The 24,206-nt window shown below is 41.0% G+C and overlaps 1 protein-coding gene across 1 annotated transcript in view; it reads right to left on the minus strand.

Annotated features, from left to right (window-relative positions):
- Positions 1 to 1,503: 1,503 nt before the first annotated feature.
- Positions 1,504 to 24,206, minus strand: part of plpp4 (phospholipid phosphatase 4) — a 38,764-nt gene continuing 16,061 nt past the window's right edge. The window contains exons 2-7 of the mRNA XM_048270488.1: positions 21,780 to 21,888; positions 17,548 to 17,638; positions 15,360 to 15,423; positions 15,152 to 15,276; positions 7,785 to 7,955; positions 1,504 to 5,413 (exon numbers count right to left, since the gene is read on the minus strand). Of these exons, the coding sequence (XP_048126445.1) occupies positions 5,208 to 5,413; positions 7,785 to 7,955; positions 15,152 to 15,276; positions 15,360 to 15,423; positions 17,548 to 17,638; positions 21,780 to 21,888 (766 nt within the window). The 3' untranslated portion in view covers positions 1,504 to 5,207. The remainder of the gene's footprint in view (positions 5,414 to 7,784; positions 7,956 to 15,151; positions 15,277 to 15,359; positions 15,424 to 17,547; positions 17,639 to 21,779; positions 21,889 to 24,206) is intronic.

Here is a 24,206-nt window from a genome sequence, read left to right on the forward strand (position 1 = left end):
CGTGACTAGTTCTGATGCAGGCTGTGCACTCAGACCTGCAGCTAGGAGCGGTTTGGGACCTGCAGGAGGAAGCGATCCACGATGCCCCCAAAGCAGCGTAGATGGCACTGGCAGGGGACAGGGATGCTAAAGAACAAATACACCTCACTGTCACTCACTCTTTGAGCCTTGCTCACGGTACTCCTCCCCCCTGAAGGATGGCACCAATTGAAGGATACTTGTCTCTGTCCCTGAAGAAGTGAAGAAGAGGAACATGACTTAGATAAGAGTCTGCACTCGTTTGGCTCTGTAGGTTTCCCATTTATCAGTTTTCCTCTACCCCTCCCAGAATGCCACTGACCCTATACTAGTGCTGGCCCTCAGCTTGCATTGAGTCAGCTGATATCTTGCTCATGTTCTATTTCAGTTTTATCTCAACCCTTTGAAAAAAAAATGTGAAAAAAAGTAAAAACAGTGTAATTTTTAGCACACTGCTGCATTGACATACTTCACAGAGATGCCTAAGACCTTTTTGAGGATATGACCAAATTGATCCGTTATAGGAGTCTTACAGCTCCAGATGAGTTTATGGCAGCACAGGGTCTCCCCCCTCCCACCACAGACTATGGGAAGATTGTAGCATCTAATCAAACCTATCAGTCTCTGCCCAGACCTTAATAAAGAGTAATGGATAGGTCATCGTCACAGCAACAGCCTGCATTCACTCTAACCGTCAGGCTTCAGGGGACAGAGCTCCACACACAATGAATGATAGACGTCAACGTCGACCTTTCACTGCCATTCTCTCTGTTTCATTCTTTCAGTTAGACACAACTGATCTCTCTGTTTCACTCTCACTCACTCACTCACTCACTCACTCACTCACTCACTCAGACAACATGCACATGTACTGTATATTCAAACTCATAAATCCATATTAGGTTTGTTTGCGCTCTTACGTCAATAACAAACCCAAAAAGAAGACTCAAAAAAGGAAAAGGCACAAATGCATTATTGTTGTTATAGAGGTGAATCCTTAGAATGAATCGATTGATGGAGAAATTTCAAGTGGCACAGTATTTACATAGAATACCAACAACCACAATCTCACCACTACCATAAATCAGAGTCAGACACATGTATTGATGTTCTCGTATACCCTCTTCTCTCCTCTCTAATGATGGAATGCCACACTGATAATAAATGACATGTAATATACTGATTAACCAACTCTTATAAAGTATTTCAAACACAGAAACAAAACATAATCTATGGAACTCACAGACTATTAAAACAGGGCCTATTATAAAAAGTAAGTTAATACTCCAGAACTGATGGGATTGTCATGGTAATGGCAATGTTTTAGCAGTGTGTTAACAACATTTTGTATTTATGTAGTCAAAAGAGACAGAGGTAAAAAATTCTGTCATGTGAAGCGAAAAGTTGATTTATATTCTTGCAAGAATACAGCGAACCACCGAGTCAAACTAGGCATCACATTTTGAACACAGTGCATTAATCATAAGGGAGTTCACACATCAGTCATGAAGGATCAAATACACATGTTCTGGACATATTCAGAATACATAAATGCATGTTAATTTCCTTCTGTTCTTAAAGTAAGAATGCAATTAACCTTATTATGATAAAATGCCTGTGGAGTAGTCTTCACATACTATGCATGCACATAATTGAGCCTCCAAGTATAACCACTCTCAACCCAAAGAAAAGATGAAACTCTGTACCGTACATCATGTTTATTGGAAACTTCCCACATTTAAGTGCAGCTTGATGCTTAACGACACAACACACACCTTTACTGTGAACACAGAATAACACATTAGGTTGCTTTCCAGACCCAAATCCCAAGGAACATTTATCATGATTTGTGAGGAATAAGGTCACAGGTCATGTACATATCTATTTGAATTCATAAACCATTTTTACAATCTTGGGCAAGCCATTAGGAGTTTATTTTTTATGTTAGTGGAGCATCAAGAGTCACATCAGAATGTGAAATATATTCCCACGAGTTTTCATAGGTTGAAACTTTCTCATCTTCTAGCAGCTTCAACATATCAGTAGTGCAAATGTCCTTTTCATGATACAACATACGTCCACTTAACCACCCATTATTTTCATTGATAGACTATGCTCATGCGTTTAAACATCATCGTACTTTCTACATAGACAGTATAAACAACAAAACATGATTCAAAATACTCTCAAGGCCAGACATGCTAGTCCATACAAAAAAAGGTTTCTTTTCACAAATGGAAACTGGCATGCCATGTTTGATGATGCTGAGCTAATGCTATCATAATTCTGATCCAAGGAGAGCCGTCGCATTTATTTGGTAGCTTTTGTTATGAAAGTCATTTACTATGACAGTTGGAGAGATAACACGGTCCCCATGTGTGCAGTTTGAAATAAACCAATAAAGCATCAATATCATACATTGTCACACTGATCAATCAACAATCAACAGAAACAAACCACATCCAGCACATTAATGTATTTATTTTATAGTTACTCTTGAATATATAAATAGCATATATCTAATGAAAATCGGGATAATGAAAATGCATCTTAATGGGAAATGGAAAGCACTTTGAGAACAATGCTGGAGGAGGAACCAAACCTTAGGGAAAGGAAAGCTGGTAGAGGGAATAGACCAGAATCAGGCTGTAAAACCAACTACAGAATCTTTCACGTCTTTAGATCTTTTAGACTACAGTTACAGTTGTACTGCAGGTTCCTAAAGTGGGGCTGCTGAGAGCTCGGAAAAAAGGTGTGCAATATAAGGGTCTGAATCGGAACATCTCTGCAGGAGGCTGTGCTGCTTCCAGGCACACTGCTTAGCAACCAAACCATGACACTCACATCCATCACAGAGGAAGAGTCTGAACAGCTGAAGTTTCCTCCATTTCATGTTTAAAACAGAATGCTCGCTCAAATACAACCCCCACTTCTCTCTCCCCCCCTCTAGTGTACACACTTTTTTTATCGCTTTCCACTCTCTGTAGGAGAAGATGCTCCCTGCTACTCATCTATACATATCGTAAGTGCTATAAGCCATATCTAAAAATACTCTCAAATGTTACACAACTGTATGGAACATAGGTGCAGGGCACACTTGACAGTACAGAATATCTGCTCAAGCACCATGGCTCTCACTCGATGCTATCTGTTTTAAAGAAATGATCTGACCGTCGAGGGATTTCCACACCATGGGGACTCAATGGAGCTCTCAGGATCTCCTCTCCCCCATCTGTCAGATAGAAAGAGGCAATTCCAGCCTACCCATTTTACTCTGTCCTTATACTATTAGAATATCTGTGTCACTTTAATGGTCTCCATATCTCTCCATATAGAAAATAATGGATTATACCTTAGCATTTACACATTTGTCAGACAGTTATAACAGTAAAACAAAATATAAGTGAAGGCCATCAGTTATAGGCCACCAGGACTGAGAGTAGATAATCAGTGCACTTTAATAAAGGCACGCCAATCCTTCACTATAAACCCCCATTACTTCGCTTATTCTTCAAATACATGATGGGCTTTCTTTCTTAACTGGGGGTGCGAGTAGAGTTTGTGGATGTTCAGTACTTTCTCAAATCCAAAGGATTTCTCCTGGGCTTAATTGCTACTTTTGGCTGGAGAAAAAAGGCAAGGATTTCTGTATTAAGTCGGAGAGACACCCCTCCTACAACATCTTATTGTACTTTCCTGTGAACAGGTCTGTAATTACAGGTGGTTACAGAGTAATACCAAGGATATTTCTACGAGAGTTTTGTATACAGAACAATAATGGACTTCAGCAGATAAAAACCTACAGCATATGCCTCGTAAATCAGCCATATGAATAAGCTTGCCCTGGATGGTAATTCTTTCAATACAACCTACATGTACCAATGTCTCTTCAAGTGCTCCTTGTGAAGGCTCTGACCTTCCTTGAGGGACACAACCCATTTGCCTGTCGGTGGTGAAATATCAAATTCTCCTCATCCCCTATGCTCAAATGGTCTTTGGACTGCAACATTTTTTATAGACCTCCAAGGCCATACTGGCCCTCTTCAGATTTATGAGGATTAATTGCAGATCTGATTGGGGTTTGTGCCCCCCTCTGCCCAAGCCCTCTACGCTGGCTGCACCAGCTTATTATTGATTGGCCCCATTTAACTTTAATCTGCATTTAAATTTGAGAGCTAAAATGTTCCAGTGAGTGTCCAACGTAAAACATTTGGAGCACATTGGTGGAGAGCTACAGTAAGAACGATGGCGAGAAGTGCATAAAAGAGAAGGTAAATGATAAATGACCTTATTAGGTAGGAGGAAGTCTACATAACAATAGAAATGGCGCAGAGGGTCCACTGATGAGGGGTGGTCAGGGAAGAAAGTGGGAGAAAGCAGAAGCAAGTGCATCCAATAGAAACAGAGGTGGGAAACAAAAGAGGCAATCTCCAGGACATGGTCCAACGTGTTGCAGACAAAATGCATCAGATCTATATTTATCATTATGTTGCTACAGACAACAAGTGGCTCCACCAAGAGAATGTGGGAATGCGCTGGCTGTCCCCAGTGGCTGAGATGGTTATCAGAAAAAGAGCTTTTCAAAAAATTCAGATGACTTAGACCAGACATCGCACACTATTACTGCAGAGACACCAAAATCTATTATGTCTAAAATGAAAAAGAAATGTCTTTTTGGGCTTTAACTTGATTTGAATACACTAAATCAATACCAGAATTATTGAGAGAATCCATAACGACGATATTGTACAAGTTACTCAAATTTCCCCAGTCAAGCATGTCATTAGGTGTAAATGAAAATGGCTACAGCACCAATGAAAAATAATGGATATTCAAAATTAATGAGTGCAGTGAAATGTCATTTCCCAAACATGTCTTAAGTGACTTCTTAATCATGTTTTGTCTTAATTTGTTTTCTGCCTTGCCTCTCTGGAAAGTTGTCCCACATTCTCCACCAATACACAAAAACATCTAAATATAGCTCAAAGAGACAGCTGATTTAGACACCAACAGAAGAAAAGAGGAAATAAAAGATGAAGGCGAAGGATAAGGAACACAGAAAAAGAAAAAGGGAGTACTATTCATTGGAATGTTGAAGAGCAAGTCAGTTTGTCTGCATGGTCGTCACACTGCAGTGCTGGACGCTACAGGTTGATATTGGCCTTGGCTGGAGTGGAGGCTACTGGTGGTCATACGGGCCCCTCGGTGAGGCCTTCCAGAGGCAGACTGGTGGCGTTGTCGGTGGGCTGCGCGTCCTCCTGGGCAGCGGGCACCGGGTGGGCAGCGGCCAGACTGGCATAAGGCAGGTGGCAGTCTATGTGGAGGAACGGCGGGTAGTGCTGCCGGTAGCAGATGTAGGCAAAGATCAGGCCAATCACTCCTCCCACAAAGGCATCTGTGGACATTAGGACACATGCTATCATCTGTTCATTATGGAAATAGAACCAACCATCACCTCATAGACATATTTCATTTGCAAAGGTTATTGCTTAACATATTTTATTTCCACATGAAGGAATTTATGTATCTGAATGTTTTATAATTGCTTATTACACGGCTCTTCAGAGTGCTGCAGAAAGTTCCATTCACATGAATGGGCCTTCCCAACGTTCGAGCCTATGTTAAATCTACATAAATCACTGGCAAAGCATTTAATCACCGCTGTCAATGGCAACGGGTTTTGTGCTTCTGATTTATGTCTTTCATATCACTACGCAAGGACTGGAACTTCATTCAAACGTGAAAGCAGACGGTTGATCAGCTGTGTTCTAAAGAATGTTTGATTCAAGTTCAGCAGCGTGTGTTGTTGCGAACTATTTGTTTTCCAGCAAATGCCATGATGAACGGTAACAAATAGGCTAGGTTATGTAGGCTAAAGACTTATTTTCCCAGTAATGACCGGCGTTCTATACATTATCCCTTACATATACATTCTCATTCTGAAATATAAATGAACTATTGAACTATTGTTTCAAGGTGGATTGGCCACTCCATCTCATGCTGTGGTATATGGCATACTTGCCATTTATTATTATCATCTATCCAGACATTGTGTAGCCCATTACAATAATGCCACGGACATGCCTGTTCATACAAAATCCATTTATCTTTAGATTGATAGACGGGACTTTGTATTTTCTTTACAGATTAACAGAGCAATGCTGATGATGACAGCCGCATCTACAGCAAGATTCAGTCTTCCTCCAAGAGAAAATCTCCATCCACAGCTCTGACACTGGCATCCAGAGACGAAAGACACTGATTGCTAGTGCATCGACAGGTAGAAGTTGGGGCAGGCCAGTGAACTGAAGGTCTGTTCTTATTCTATTAACCATGGTTCGCTGAGCAGGCTAATGGAGGCCGCCCGCCTCTATTTATGTAGCTACAGCCAAGACTGCACCCATCACACAATTCAGTCATAATATTCAGAGATCTTCTCTGTAGCTGTATGTTTGACTCATCCACTAAGCACCTTAATTCCATCTGATAGAATTTCATTTATCACTTGCAGTCAGTATCAGATTAGACGGAGACCAATAAAACAGGCAAAGACCACATTTAAATACGGCCTTTCCCGGTTACGTTTATAATTGTTGTCATTTTCACAGTTTTCCCACAAAACTTTCACCAACTGATGCAATATTTTCACATGCACACACAATTTTGTACTTTTTGTTTGGGAGCTTAGCAATGGGCCACATAAAACAACTCAATGCCACCAGGCATCCCCGGCTGTGAGGTAATCACTTCACCTCTGCCATACGGACAGAGAGATCACTTGCCCGTATAGCCCGATGATAAGCTGCATCTTTTGCCTGCCACTTAGGGTAAGAGCAGCCCACAATGAGTTCTACTAATAATTATTTTGCTCTTCAGCCCCATTCAGAGAACATTTGTTTATCTGGCATTTGTCTATGTTTTTCTGGATGAAAACAAACATTCACATCATACACAGATCAGTCCCATCTAACCCTGTTGATGAATGTGATAATTGGCAGCCAAACAGCATTGTGCAGACAGCTGTCTGTGAGAGCTCAGCTCTGGCTGACTGCTGCCCATTGATATCCTGGGCACATGTCTCTGACATGCGCTAATTTTACACCTGACTGATACCCCTGAGTGGTCTCTTTCTCCTCCTCCTCCTCCTCTATTAGAAGAGTGCTACAGGTATAAATATTTACCAATGAACTAATGATTTCCAAGGAGGCTGTGGAGGGAGAACAGGTTCCGTTATGAAAAGCTTTCAGTGTTCTGTGGTGGGTTAGAACAGATAACAATGAGCAGGGCAATTCCACAAATGGACTTTTTGTCACATCCAAAACGCCAGTGAAATGCCTTGGCATTTGTATGATGTGAATGATAACATTCATTTTTTGTGCATTTTTCCCATGTACATTCTTCAGACAAAAATAGCAAATGCTCAAATTTCATGTAATTATTCACATACCCTACCATCACATTTTATTGGCGTTATGGATGTTACAAAAAAAGTAATTCTCCATGGAATTGCCCAGCAAAAAATTAGTTCACTGAGGACACAGAGAGACATTTGACGAGATTTTACCGTAATTTTAGACATAGATAAAATGTGCCTTATCCTTGTGACAGCATCTTAACACCTCAACCCAATTGCATCATCACCAATGAAAGACATGACTATGAGTTCAGGCATATGGTAGCTATCTAGAGAAAAAAACAGCACATATTCTGTTAAGTGTAAGGCAAACAGTCTGCATGAAATGTGTGCAGCTGTGTGGGGCATTTACCTTGCCAGTGGTGTTTGTAGTCGCAGGTGCGTGACAGTGCGATCATCATGGCACTGTAGAGGGGCAGCACCATGGCACAGAGACGCCAGCTGCGCCCGCGACCCACATCCGTGAAGCACTGCAGCTTTCCCGCCAGGTAGAAGGAGGTGAAGCCCAGGCCAGAGAACGCAACTGGACACGCACAAACACACACACATGCAGAGACGAGACAGAACGACCTAAAGCAAGGGCATCAAGGGTGGACAATACATTTCTGATTTTCAATGTATTGAAATAGTGGTAAAAATTGTGCCATTTTCGCAGTTTGCACAAGCAAGGAAAAAAAATATGCACAAGTGGCGCATATTAATTCACAAAATGTTTCTTTAAAGGAGAAGAGCAAATAGTGTGTAAATATTTCTAAGCAGGTGCTCTACAACATGAATAACTGTTTCAGAGCATTACACTAAAGCAGACATACAGGGGGAATAAAGGGAATGGGTGAGGCAGGACTTAGCTTCTGCTTCATAGCACTGCATAAAATCACCCTGCGCTCTCCTGAACGAGCCATAAGCCGTCTGCACAGATGAGAGCGCAGATATCCAGAGGTTGAAACTGCCTCCTACCGGCACATAACCTGTTGCCCTGGCAACTTGATGGTGAAACCCTAATCCAAGATAAGACTTCTAGTTCACAGTCAATCACGCCCAAACTGTAATAACACTGCAATTTAATTGGGTTCTTTTAATTGGGAACCTGACATAATGATGTTTTTCCGCTTAAATTGATTAAACAATGGAAAGTAATTGGACATTTGTCAACAAATAGGCTTCATCACATAAATACCCAACCCCTGCATGGCAATTTGAGATAGACCTCATTTATACAATTGTAGCATGTCTGTAATAGTCTGTAATTGAAACACTACATCAGATTAAAATGACAGTGTGTGGACTTTCTTTATTCTTTTATATAGCCCTATTTTCATCAAACTCCGGAATTATGCAGTACATGGAGCTGCCTCACATGAGAAGGTTGTCCTCGCATCATTTACCAGAATTGCCCATTAAAAATAAATCGCTTACTGCCATCCATTAGATTTGTACAAGATACAACAGCACTGACCATGCACTAAGAGGATCATAATGGAAAGGCCCTCTCACTGCCGAGTTACCAGTTATTCAGAGCACTGTAACTTACTAATATGTCAAGGACAAAATATAAGCAATCATATATATGGGAGTGAAAGGGTTCATGAGAGCTCTGCCCAAGGACAAAAGCAGGACAAGTGTTGTGTGTGTGTGTGTGTGTGTGTGTGTGTGTGTGTGTGTGTGTATATGCATATTTATGTGTGTGTATTGTATGGGGGTGTATTGTAATTCAATTCACTGATGAAATTCCAGGTACCTAGACAAAAAGGGGTCCCAAGTTGACAGTGCATCAGGAGCAAATGCTGACCAGGGGCAGATTAACCATTTAGCTAATAGAAGAGGGGAATCACATGGGAATCACAGGGGAATCACAGGGGAACCGCAGGGGAATCACAGGGGAATCACAAGGGAATCACAGATCTCGTCTCTGCTACTGTAGGCAAAGAGTTTATGGGCTCTTTTACAGAATACATAATGCCCCTTTGAGCTTTGGACGACAGAGATTATCAGAGCACCGGATATTGGCAATCATTCCACGAAAGAGAGCTTTTCTGAGTGCCAGTATAGTGAAGTTAATAATTCCACAGGTTGAGGGTTTCTGATCTACATGAATTTTGGTCTGCATCTCAGTGAGCTAGGGGGGAAACCTACTGTACATGTAAGACATCCAGAGCCCAACGTTTCAGTGCCAATACTGCAGAAGAGAGCACAAAAGGGTGGTGTACCTCTCAAGGTATCAGTATCCTTTAAAGGAAACCCCATATCTTGACACAGCTATTACCACTGTCTTTTATCAATAGCAACATGTTTAGGTGTGCCCAGGTGTGCTGTTTCACTGTACTCTGCACGTGCGGCTCTGTGAGACAATACAAACCTGTAAGCACTGACTTTGTTTTGTCTAACTCATCTGTAATTTTTTATGCTTAAGAGGATGTACAGTACAGTGCTATTGAGTTCACAAAGACCAAATGGAACTGTGTCATGTTCAACTGTTGTGGTGATGTCTGTAATGAGTCTCACGCTGGCTTGTTTTCGGTCTGTGTTGAGGGAGAAGAGTGTCAGCCACAGTGGAATTCCTCTGCTCTGCCAATGATGTCCAGCCAAGAATGCTTAATGTGCCAAGGGCTGGCCAAATGTCTGCCAATAGCACCATTGGCAACAGATTTAAACGCAGGGAGGTTGCTAACGCACAATTTTTTCGTAAAAAGCAGGCTAAGAAAGTGGCAACCAGTAGAGTTGTACCTTTTTATGTCAATGTCTTCTAAAACCTCTGTGTGACTTCTACATGAGTCATTTCTCATAAAGAAGACTATGTGACAAATGTGCAAATCCAAAAACTGCAGAATAACCCCTCGTGTATTTATCCTTCTGCCTCTATTTAGATGCATTAGAGACCATTTCACACATATGAAGAAGGGCACTTCAGATGATTAAGTTGTATGTTACCATATGGAAATCATCCTGGTTAACACAATGTTGCCTCCATCTTAAAGCCCTTTTATCATCTGATTATACACCATTGCAGAACTCACTTTGGACATAAAAGTAATTTATATACATGACAAGTTAATGCATCAGATTCAGATAAAGATAAAACATCAGATTCTCAAGTCACTTAAGTCTAAACCAAGACAGAAAATGCTCCATCAACATTACAATACTTTTGAAAAACAATAGCAAAGTGTTTGATTTGAAAGGCTAGTCTGTGATTCAGGCGAAAAGGTTGATATTTGAGCAATAAATGGAATTACAGCCTTTCCCCTTCCATGTTCCATGAAAGCAACATGTTGATTTGGTTGGAATGTTTAAGACTCAGTGTAAGACTGTACGTTTTTGAGCACACATACAGAGAATGGACAGCTATAAAGAACAATTTGCAGATGTTGACAAGTGTATGATTAGAATGGCATATGCTCCTTTGATACTTATTGATATGAACTGATAACTATTTTTGGAAATTGCATAATAAGCAATATAAGCAAGTAAGTACTGGACTATGAGGTTGCAGTTATATCTTCTAGGATTATAAACATCAGGACAAAGGGAAATTATATTTAAGACATGTTTTAATTTGACAATTTTAGTGGTTTATCTTATCCCCATGAATAAGAATATGCAAAATGGAACAGTAAATCCAAAAGACATTACTTTTAAAGAAAGGAAGAGAAGCACCTAATAAATGCTGAAAATATCTAACTTTTAGATTATGGTTGATTAGCTTATGTGCTTCTTTGAACAAAGTCAGCTTTTATCTTTAGGCATTTCAGTTGTGCCACTATGAATTTATTCCTCACACATAAATATCAGAATACCGCGATGTGTGTTTATGATGACTCCAAGAGCAAGAGGTCTTCCTCGCTCCAAGGGGTGACACAACGGGAGCACTGAAGAGTACTATTCTATTCTTTCTGTACTTGTCACCACTGACTTCTCAATAAAGAAATCTCCTACCAGACATGTCTAGCACTGTCGGATGATATCTGTCAATGTCACACAATTCTGAATGACGCAATAACATTTACAATTCCTAAGACATTAAAATCCCACACTGATGCGTATTCACTTCTCCTTTATATTGTCAAATTCATCCCAGCATGCTCTGGTGCTCTAATGAATCCCAGTCCCACAGGGCTGCTCCCACAGAAAGCTCAAACGCACGCCATCACACATATACTGTACACAGTGGACTTCTACTCTCTTGGACAATTGGTGCTTTTGAAGATCAGAGTTGCAAATCTCTGAAAGAACAGCCCTGCCCTGACCCATCTGTAGTTCCTGTGGAGTCCCAGAATTAGCGAGTAGTTATGTATTTTCCATAACCCTCCCTACTTTTGTCGCCAGGGGACGGGAACTTTGCCTGGAAGTGTACTCTCTCTCTCTCTGCATATCAAACGGCACAGTGGAGCCATGCTGGTGTTTGCTCTGTGAAACGCGGCAGTCTTCTGAGGCTCAGCCACACAGCGGCTGCAACCAGGGAGCAACAATCTCAGCTGTGCCATGCTTCAAATACACCAGCAAGTGTGACGCAAAGACATGTAATGCAAAATTGAAAACTTACCCCTAATGATAAAACCCAGAGAGATTCTGTGGGCTAGCATCAACTAGACTACTTGCACATGGATTGTAGGACGTTTTAAAAAAATCCCCTAGCCTATTTAAGGTTTTGACAGATTTAACAAGTTCAGTTTTTGGGGCGGAAAAAATCTCTTCCTCTCAGAAGTTGTTGATGACACTGATAGAGAACTGAGCAGTTAAACCCCAAAGGTGATTTCATTTATTCATAACCATCTCACAGTGAGAGGATGGAGATGGGAACATATCAAGGCAATCTGGCTGCGCTCAGGCACACCTGAGACCCAGGGTTCTCCCCCCACTGGGCTCAGCGGCCAAGGAGAAACTCCTCCGTCCACTCGGGACGGCAGGCCAGTCAGGTTACATTTACCTCCATTTGTTTCCCTCTAAAGCCCAAAGAAAAATATGCCAGTCAAAGCAAGTCCGGCTGACAGGTTCCCCCATCTGAACTATTTCCTCAAGGGTGTTTCAAAGGCACTAGTTGTTCACTCGAAGACACAACCATGCAGTAAAAGAGAGAGACATATTTTGACTTCAAGAGATTCTCATGTCTGAAGTGTAGTCGCAATACTTTCCAAGTATTTTCGTTGATTTACTGACCTCATTAAGAGAGTGTGCCATCTAAAAACGATTCACTAAATTTATGCAAATGACACTTGCAGTATCGGTCCCCTCATAAGATAATTTATTCACACTCTCAGCCACACACAGTCAAACTTCTCACCATCTGTCACCTACAGAGCAGTGGTGGGAAGACCCTTTCAAGAGAGTTCCATTATCAGCATCATAGTTGGCCCCACAAAGCTTCCGTTTTAACATTCCATATGTTATCTTAATGCAGAGGAAGTAGATTGGCTACACCATTAGGCCATCTTGAGAATAAAATACTTCACAGTTGCTAACGATCATCCTCCACAACCACGAGGATAGGTAGGCTAAACGGTCGTTCGTTGCCTTTTTGCTTGGTCGGCATCCCGGTCAATATTTGATATTAAAATTTCAATTTTGAAGCTATTTGTAACCATGTGTAGCCTATGCAACCCGACTGTTGTAGGCTTGCCTACCACTCTGCAGTGCCTTGCCTACCATTCTTGCCTACCACTCTAGTTGTAAACAAACGGTCACATGACATGATGACGTAGGTGCAAAACCTTAATAGAACGTTTAAGCATTGGTTTTGTTTTATTGTTGAAAGGGTCTATAGCCATAATGCTAAGTTCACCCAGATACAATCCAGAAACAATCCAACAATACAAAACCAAACGATCAACAGAAACTGCTCATGCTCAAACTATTAGCCCTCAGGCTTATCTCTAAAATATGCACTGTTATTTCTTAAACTTCAACACATAAACTCCTTGGCAATATGGCAACCAACCATGAAATAACCTCAATTTAACTTTAGGGAATGCTGTCACACCTTTCAAGCAGATGTCTCAGGTATTGCTTCATGATTAAACTTTCCACCAAGGGGCATAGCACTTGTTGATTTGATATCTTTCCATCCCAGGTTTCATTAAGGATGCAGACAAGCCAGAACCCCCATGACATGTGGTGCAATGCTGCTGCCTCTGAACTAGTAAAATGACCAAAAGAGTTTGATATACCAGCAGTTCAAATGCCCAACTTTTCATTCCAAACAAATTATTCATTGTTCATCAGTAACCAAAATATCATTTAGTTAATAATGATAATAATAATAACTGCATACAGTATGTTGACTTATAGAAATATAGAAAAATTAACTCTCTGATATCAACTAAGACATTAACATGCACTATCAATGAGTATAAGAGAAATACTGACACAACCTCAGATTCATTTAATTCTAGTGGGCAGCTCATAAGTTCAAGGACAAATTTAATGGTCTGGTCTATCCTCACTAAAAAATGTAAAAATATAAAACATACAATTGAGTGGATAAAACAAAAACTACTTTGCTGAACACCCAAAGAGTCCCTATTTAACTAGTCAGAGTCAGGTCAACTGTTTCTTTCCTACAATTGCACCAAGTTGCCCCCAGGTGATTGCTGGGAGCAACAGAAGTCTTAAGGGTTCTGCAATGAAATCTCACCACACAAACAAGCACCATAAGGCTATGAAGTGTAGTCCTCTTAATAGCACTATGCATTTCCAATCAATCCCAGGAGGTCTCATCAAGATGAAAGAGAGAAGGGGGGGGGGTGTCTTCTCATAGAGATCCTGAAATGTCTTTGCAAATGAATCTTAAACCAGACTAACTCAGCCTGGCATGCCCCTATTGTCACAATCCATTCTGTTGAAAATCTCCGAAAAACAACAAATCTATCAAAATGCATTTAAATTGACAAATTAAATTTGAATAGTTTTGGCAAGACCTGTTATCTAACAAAATCCCAATTTTCATGGACATTTGTCACTGTCTATGCTGTTTAACAATTTGTCTGTTTTTCAGCATTTCAGCAATTACTAGGAAACCAATGGGAGCTCACTTAGAAAATAAAATAGGAATTAATGTACAACCCAAACACATACTATATGTCATATGTACTCTGTTGTTATGATTTCACACTATTAAATTACACTATAAGCTTGGAGCAAGATTTCTACATTTAGAGCATGCCTGCCTTAATCTAGATCTTGCTCTTAATTTAGATTCTTTGATGTGCAAATATATATTTGCCTTTTAATATTCCAACATTTCAGATGTGTAAAGATAGTCATCTTTCTTTCATGACAGTCTCTATGTTGTATGAATATATTTATCCCTTTCCTAATTTAGACTTCTGTTATCACAAGCACAAGCTCACAAGCGCCCACATGCCACAATGAAAACTGACTCACGGCTAAAATATTTGATATTTATATTAAGAAACTATCTGGACCAAAAGTAGTCCAGGGAGCCCTGCAGATGATTATTTGAACAGTTTGACAAGACATCTCTCTCCTGCAAGCCAGACATTGGCATAAATAGCCTGCCTTACTCTCTATTCTCTAAGAAACAAAAGATTCCAGTGCCACTCACGTCATAGTACAGAAAGTATCTCAAGACAAACAAGAAATGACCTCCAGGAACTTCTGTCTCTGACTTCAGTTTAGTTCCAGAGCTGGAGGTTTAGTTACGTTTGTAGCGCTGTTCCAAAGGAAGGCCTGAGTCCTGCTCCCTGGCTCTTATCGGTCACTTACATGACGAATGGCTACTGGGAAAGCTCTTGCGGCCCTCGGCCACCAGGTCCGGCTGTCCAGTGCACAGCATCTTGGAATTCTCCTGTCCGTCAGGGAAACAGCGGTGGAAGTAGTCGGGTCTGGGCCTGCATGAACAGACATAAACCATTCATAGTTTTTGAACATGAAGAGAGCAGTCTAACCCTTGAATATGTATATTATACATTACCTGCCTACGATCAGCTTGATTGTGTTAGTGAAGACTCCATTCAAAGCCAGTGCAAGAGATACTGCTGCAAAGTTGAAATAAAAACATTATTGATCTGATTACATTTTGCAGTGTCTCACAGTAATCTCTGTATCTCTATCAATTTTTAATGTGACCAAGTTAAGTGACTCCTGGATGTATCAGGTAAATGTATGAACAGGATCTTGAGAAAGCTCATCAACCTCCCCTCGCTTCACTTAGCATCTATTCTCCAGGTGGAGGAGAATTATCTGCAAACCCCGTCTGAGTTAAAGTGGAACAGCAAGCAGTTATTAAGCAGCTTGTTAATTTGGACAAGCTCTGTGCACTGCTGAAAGGTGAAATGAGACGTGTTCCATCTGATCAATTCAATTTGCTCATGAGCAGAGGTAAAAATAGCAGATTAATTGCAATGTGTTTTCTCTCCGTACTACTGCAAGGAACCAAGTAGAGGAGGCATTGTGGTGGCTGCGGAGAGCAAATTGCAACCTGCCTCACCCTGCAGTCATTAGAGGCTCTCTCTCTCTCTCTCTCTCTCTCTCTCTCTTTCTCTCTCCTTGTCATCTTTTCTTTATTCCACCCACACAAGGCCAAAGTTACATATCAGCTTCAGTGATGTACTACAGCAGTTGTCATGGCTCTTATTTCCTGCTCTGAGCGCTAACACAGTAAAGCTACATGTCCCAGATTTACGTGTTGTGCTCATCGTTTTGAAGTTTTAGTCGCACCTTTTCAAGCAACACAATGATTTACAGATATTGATTGCCTAATTATAGGGTGATATTTTGGGCCAGTCGGCTATCACAGTCTAATCAGTGTACACGTCAGACATACACATCTAATTTGTCAAATTAGGAACCTTCACTGGAGTTTGTCTCAGCCAAAAGGGCAAGCTTCAAGACACAGCAGTAATTCTAACTTATTAATGTGAGTCTGTGTGTTCTCTACTTGATTATCTGTTTCCATCTTCCATTAGTGAAATGTATGACTAGTTTTCAAAATAGATGCACGTGTATGTAAGAGAACAATACTTCCCACTTCTATGTACTTTGGATCATCTTGTACATTGTGTTACCACTGTAAATATTTGTCTTGTAAGATGCTTTAAATATACTAATGTAGATCAGCTGCATTGTCGTGTCATGTGATAGTAAGTATAAGTATATATACTCTTTTGATCCCGTGAGGGAAATTTGGTCTCTGCATTTATCCCAATCCGTGAATTAGTGAAACACACACAGCACACAGTGTACACACAGTGAGGTGAAGCACACACTAATCCCGGCACAGTGAGCTGCCTGCATCAGCGGCTCGGGAGCAGTGAGGGGTTAGGTGCCTTGCTCAAGGGCACTTCAGCCGTGCCTACTGGTCGGGGTTCGAACCGGCAACCCTCCAGTTACAGGTCCGAAGTGCTAACCAGTAGGCCACGGCTGCCCACTGATATGTGTTTAAGATTGAGCAACATTTTTTGTATTAGTGAAAGCAATCTGAAGAAGAGCAGTTTGCTCACACTAAAATGTTGCACACACTAAAGGTATAAACAAGAGCTGTTTCTGGTGTGCAAGTTTTAATTTTTTCTCAAACACTTGCTCTGCAACCAACAAGTGTTTAGGGATATGCGTGCCCTCCCTTCATTTTTCATCAATCAACCAACCACTCACCAACAAATCAAGCAATCAATCAACTACTCAACTGATCAATCAACCCTTCAACTCTTCATCTCTTTCCCCCACTCTCTTTGAAGATCTATTCCAACATAGTTAAATGGCATTACAGACAATATGGAGACTTTAGGAATGAGGAACAGGCCGACAATAGGCTGCTTCAGCAAATCTGACTGAAGAATACAAAACAGTACAACCAATGTGAGAAGTTTAAGCATACACCAACGTGTATCAGCTCACCGGCCAGGGTATGATGAAGGTCCACACCCTGATGAAGGCCCGTGAGCCAATACGCATGGTGTATGCTTAAACTTTAGCCTTAGAAAATAAAGGCTTTTTAGTATTTACAATCCTACCGAGTGGCTGGATATGGAATTTCCCCCTTTTTCTTCTCAATGAACATGTAACCCTTCCAAGAGCACCAGGGACACAAGGGGCACCAGCAGCGCTCCAGTTCTCCTGTGTCTAATGTGAGACAGTGTTGGAGACGCATGGGGATGACATACCAAGACAGGCCTCTTTGATCTCTGTTCTGTCTGTCCTCTGAATAATCTTCACCACAAAAATGACTGCCAAAGGTGTGAGGAATGAAATTGCCTGAAAACAAAGAAATGCTGTTTAAGTTACAAACCATAGAGCTGGGTGTCAATATTTGACTGTCACATTGGTGTGCCCATAATCATTATCATAAATTAGAGTTATTGAGGTAAATCCATCTCCAGGCAGCAGCTTTGTTTTTAGCTGAAAAACAAGTTGTGGCTTATAGAGAACGATTTGATTTACACCTCATGCAACACCTCAAATACCCAAACATATGCATCAATCTAATTCCAATTTGTTCTGTACCTCCTAAATAAAATGAAGTAGCAGAATATATTTTTGGACACGAACAAGGTGAGATTGAGATGAATTTTGTGTCTTTGACTTTCTCATTATGACTGCTACAGAATTGCCCTGAAATCCATTAGGGAAAATGTGACAGCACTTTCCTCCATCATTTAGGCCCAACCAGTCAGGGCCCTGCCTGGCACAAAGACATCCCTGACGCTCACCTGCTCACCCTTGAGGCAATTGTGCCCATGACTGCAGGATTTATTGCTATGGGAATAACAGAGCCAAAGTTTTGTGGTCTTTTTAGTACTGGGGTGTAGCCAAGGGTGGACATCCCTTAAATTATCTCCTGTAATAGGGTGGAATACACAACGGGGCTTTGTTGAAAAAACTTAGTCAGGAGTACATAGTGCAGCTCTGGAAAAAAGTTAAGAGACCACTGCACATTTTCTGATGTCATCCCATGGTTTCTAATTTACATTTTAATGAGTTGACAGTCATATTCAAAATTCTTAATTTTGAATATGACCGTCAGCTCATTCGAATGACACTCAGCAACCGTAGGATGACATCAGAAAAGTGTGCAGTGGTCTCTTCATTTTCTCCAGAGCTATATACAGTAGGTATGGTATTATAAAGCTCTGCTTGAGATGGTATTAAAATCAATGGGTCTCATCGTGACTACTTTGTAGTGCTCACGATTTAGGGCACACTCTCTGGAGAGCTCCCAATTATCGTCCATGAATGATGTTAACCAAAGCTGAGAAATACCACCACAGAGAAATGCAAATTGAAAGACAAAAGGAAAGACAAAGTACTGCTAATTGTTAAGATGAAACATCAAAAAGAATTTACTCAGTCAGACAAGGTCCTCATTTAATTTAAACATGAAAATGGATACAGGAAAATGTGGCATGACATTGTCAGTGAGTCAGTAATCCTTTAATCTGTGAATTTGTAAATCATACACTTTAACATTAGCCTACTATAAGAATGTTGATCTTTCCAATTTGGGATTTGGTGTCACTTTGATGATCAGATGCAAACTTTAAGTCTTGGAGAAAAGTTCATGTGCTTTCAGCCCAGGCTGTTGACACTTATGCTAAATCACTCCACTGAAAGTGTTGACTACTTGGCAAACTATGCTTTACTGGAGAAATTATAGGCTGCAAAGGTAATCTAAATCCCTGTATCAGAGACAGCAGAAAATTACAGGCAATTTCCTTCACTCGAAGACCACTGAATTAAGGCAAAAGCGTATCGACTGTGCCCAAAATGAGCTGCCACAATCAAGCCATTTATTGTACACCGGAGTCCATTCTATTAGAGTTGGAGTCTTGGTGGCACTTTGGGCTTGGTGGCACTCACTTGATGGAAAGTGTCTGGGCTGGGGCTTTCTAGACTCCCAGGTAATCACCGGCATCCAAAGAAGTGTTAATTACTTTTAACCTCCTATTCAGCCGCAGAGCTCAGTATGCCGGCTTTGATGTGTATAAAGAATACCACTTTCAGTTTGTGTCTGTCAGATAGAGTGTTCTGTGCTCATTGTGAGAGACTACACAATCCATCCATTAAGGCCCATGTAAGGTTGTGAATGAATGGCGTAACCTAAAAGCTCTGGGCCAAACGCAGCTGTTTCTCCTTTCCTTGCAGGCATGCGATTCATTATGCTGACTGCCTTCATCTGGCCCCAGGAGACATGTTCAGAAGTGGCTTTGGAGAATTCTGGATGTGGCATAATCAGCGAGTGCAGTATTCATTTCACAACTCCGCTCAGTGACACCGCTGCCACATGCTAGACGGCACAAATACAATACACTCGCTGTCTCAGACATAAGTGTTTGCATTCATGTATCCCCATACTGTGGACATCTAAATCCGCGCTTATTGCTTATGCTCTTAAAACCCTTGGCCTGGCAGTGGAGGGGTGAATGTCTGGGGAGGGAGATGACAAGGGCTTAGTGATCAGATAGCGGAGTTGCACTCCTCGTCCACAATGCCAAGCGAGCTGTGAAGGGTGCAGCAGGTGATTGAGCTGCAGGCCGACGGGAGACAATGTCTGCCCACGGGTGCTCGGCTGCCTCGTCAACTCTGGCCATTTCAGCCTCTCCTCAGGCCCTCCACTTTGCAATATTGCCATTTTATGTGTTCAGATTTCACCTTTATAAACTACACCGATGCATGAATTGTATTACGTAGTGTATGTTACATTGAATGTCTTGTATTCCCCTAAAAGACGAAGCTCATCGTAACAAACAGCAGTGCTTAACCAGGCCCATTTATTCTTACCCTTAATGTTTTAAATAGATCAACTTTGATAAAAAAGCTGTAATTAAAAATAATGGCCCATCTTCACCGACTCTCCCCTACCATTCCAGTGCTTATTCTGATGATCACATTTTCTAATGTTGACTGAAGCTGTGCACAGGGACATTATATAAAGCATGAACTCTTTACACCAAATGAATGCTAGGCTAATACATTTCCTTTGTGTAAAAGGCCGTTCAGTAGATCTCTTAAGAAAAAGCACACAATTTGAACCCCAAGGCATTGCTGTAAGATGCACTGCCCACCACATATGTTCTGGCCTCATGGCTATACTTTAGTGGTCGCTCGTTTAGACAGTGATCCATTGGCAGAGGGAGCACTGACACCTGCCTAAGTTTTATGAGGCACTCTGAGAGAGGAACCCATAAACTGTAGCTTATGGTCCACCACGGATGTATCCACTTTCTCTGGGAGAGCATTATGGGCCCAAGGTGATTGCCGCTATAGTGGTGAAATATATGAGCGAGTCTTCCCGTGGACACCAGATACTGAGCCAATGCAATAGCTAAGGCCAGACACTGTCCTTTACTGTCAAGGAACACCTTCACTTTTAGATGCAGCGAATGGAAAAGGGAGTTTTGGCCAACACTAGGTCAATAAATGGGCCAAAATTAGTCAAGCTATTAACCTATAACCTGTAATGGCTTTAACTGCAATGAGCCCTTCTGGAGAAAAAGCTTCATTATGCTAATCCTCACATGCAGAGTTATGGCAGCTGGACCGGAGAGTGAGTCTCCTAATCCTCTCTGCGATCATTCTATTGATTCCTTCAATTTGATTATGTTTAATGTGTTTTCAACACTCCAGTGAACATGTCCATTGGTGAAAAATATCCAAGTCTACCATTCTCCAGATGACACATAGCAGAATATCTCCAGAGAAAATTGATCATGTACTTTTGAATAACTATTGATAAACACTTATCCTTCTCTCTCTGCTCCACTGTCCAACAGCAGAGGCACAGTGGAGGATCTCATCACATTCCACACTGAACTGAAGAGCAGTGGTACACAAATCTTCCTTAAGTGTTGTTGTCATAGAGAATGCATATTGTAATCCATTGTGCAAGGCAAGGGGCTGTATGAAAATGTCCACATTGGAATAATGAAATAGTGCCATCTTGACTAAGACCTTTTTCATTAACGTAGAAGAAGCTAGTAGGCATTAGTTCCATATTGAAACCATTGAGGTATAATTTTTTTGGGTGAGTATATGTCATTTATCAAAATTAACAATAGCATGACATGGTGAATCTTCATTACGTTGTAAGTTTTTGTGTGTGTGTGTGTACTTTCACTTTATGTCAGTAGATGCAGAAAAATTTCACAGCAAATCTGGAGTTCCCTTATTAGTTTACATGGCCACCTAATGAAGCCTAACTATGAACTGATGAATGGGCTTTATTATCAACAGCACATTTATTCATGAGGAACTTATGCCCCTAAATGCGAATGGGTGATAAAACTATTGGACACTTGTTGTCCCTCAGCTCTTACCAGTGATAAGACACACTGTATGGGACTCTGGTGCAGTTCCCTGTTATCTCAGGATGAAGAGCTTTGCAGTAGCTCATACTTACAAACATCACCCTCTTCGGGATGTGGTCTGATTCCACCAGAGGGTTCTTATAGAGCCACAGCTCCTCCGGCTGGATCACTCTCTCAAAGGGCTCCAGGAACTCTGTGAAGCTGTGAAGGAAGACAGACAGAGAGAATGACAGAAAGAGCTGTCAATCACCAAGCAGTCTGAAAAACTTACTATGAAACTGTATGACAAAGGAAGTTAGAGAGGATTTGAATATCAAGGGTTCTAGTTCAATTCTACCACTGCTGAGATGGTCAGATTGATGATGTTGGCTCTCTGCTGCAGAGATCACCAAATGTACAGAAAACCTGCCAATAAAATGGGAATAGCATAGGGAAGAGTTTATGGTTTATGGATGGTTTATGAATGTTACGATAAAACATAAAGCTCTAACAAAGCACTGTATTGCATCTTAAGCAATCAATTTGGCAACCTCATTTGTATTCATAGACTGGGCTATTTGTGTGGTTGTGCAGCATTGTAATGCACAGTCGTAAATGAAGAATAAGGGACAGTTGCAATAAAAGTTATTGGCTTGTCAGGATAATCTAATGTGACATGGCACCATACCCAATAATAACAAAAAAACATCTTAAGGAACAGAACATTGAATAATGCTCACACTGATTGACAGACCTGTCCATTTGTGACCTTAGTGGAGTTTGTTAAATACTCCCTCTTGGAAGCTACAGGATTGGTTCGTTTGCATTGGCTTCCTTCAGCAATCTGCTGCTGCCAAGCAGATTTCCCTCCAATAAGACCTTGTTCTCCTGGATCAACATAGAGTCTTTCTTTCAATCCGAACTGAGCAGCTTCAATCTTCCAGGGAAAGACCTCAAACTATATCCCTGCAGTATGGCACATGTTCATAAATTCTATTTAATAAAGTGAATTTTACGTTAAGGAGAGAAACAAAAAACATGGGGACTATCTCAAGATCCATCTGTGGAAGTGTTAGAGTAATGCATTTTCAACTACTCCTTGACATTTCTTATTTAATACTTATGATAGCTATGTCTCTGATTTAACAAGAAAATATGCTGCTATGTAGGCTACAGGGAATCAATGTAGGAAAACCTACAGCTAGACACCGTAGACCAATAAACACAAAAGTGAGATAACAAGTCATCATTTGATTTGCAAAAGTTTTTTTTTCCCCTTTCAGTATGAAGCTTGCATCGTTGCTGCCCCGCCTTTTTCATTGCTGGCGTGGTAATTACTCTTTCCCTGGCAGCATTATTGCAGATCGCCGTGATTAAGAGCTCTGCTGCTGGTGCACAGCACTGATTGAGAAAGGAGAGGAAAACTGATTTAATATAGGACCCACTCCTCCTCCTCCTCCTCTGCTCCTCCTCCTCCTCCCGCCTTTCTTTCATTCATTTACCATAAGAAAACAACCGCCAGGGTGCCCGTCACTCACTGATATCTCTGTCCAGATTGAAATGGTCCTTGTAATAGGTTTTTTTACAGTGTACCAAACAGTACTGTGTTGAAAATCAATACATCTGAGTGCCCACCAGGAGGTCTTATATTTCCTCTTTTGGGATTGCTGTTAAAAATTTCAATTTCAAACTTTTACATTCTATTCTTTCCCTCACACAACATAGATATCGGAACTCCCCCTATTACCGTCGGTCCCGTATTTCCACCGTCTTGCGTGTATGTGTCACTTAATATCAATTTCTATACAAACCAAGACAGCAGACTCCTAAAGAAACGCAACCACCCACACCATAGGTGTATCTAAATTAGCTATGTACCAAAAATGACATTTTACCGTGACTCAAAGAGCTGTAGACCGTGTTGTAAGGCTGCGTGTACACAACCGCTTGGAGCTCCAGTGGAATTTTAATTTCACGACGAGAATTCTCGGTCTAACCGTCCATGTACTGTTGAAACGGTGTAAATAGGCGACCCATCAGGCCAGCACTATAACTCCGAGCGTGGTAAACAAAATCGGATATTTCAGGCAGTAAATGCTCCCGTTAACAAACAAACCAGATTTTGTTCAAATCTACACACCTATGGCTACTGAAAAATGTCAGGTTAATTTAGCAAATGTTATTTTGAAGTGTTGAAAAACGTCGTTGTTTTAGAATTTCTGAAACAAAAAGTGGTGATAATTGGCGGTGTTACGATACTGAGCATGGAACATTGTTATCAGCCCAACAGCAGGCCAAATTAGATTACACCTACCTGTCTTTTGAGACCACAATTGGTGTAAAACGATGGGCTTTGTCTTTTAAAGGATGGGCTCTACTGTCTTTTGTCTATCTATCTTTACAAGAAAAGGTGAAAGCTCTCACAAAAGGTTGTGCACTTGATTTCAGAAATCACTGGCACATAACATACATGTCAAAAACAGAGCATGTCCACTCTATGCATATAATGTCCATATGTTATATTGTAATTGAAGAGAACA

This window comes from Alosa alosa, chromosome 18, assembly GCF_017589495.1.
Source record: "Alosa alosa isolate M-15738 ecotype Scorff River chromosome 18, AALO_Geno_1.1, whole genome shotgun sequence".
NCBI lineage: Eukaryota > Metazoa > Chordata > Actinopteri > Clupeiformes > Clupeidae > Alosa > Alosa alosa.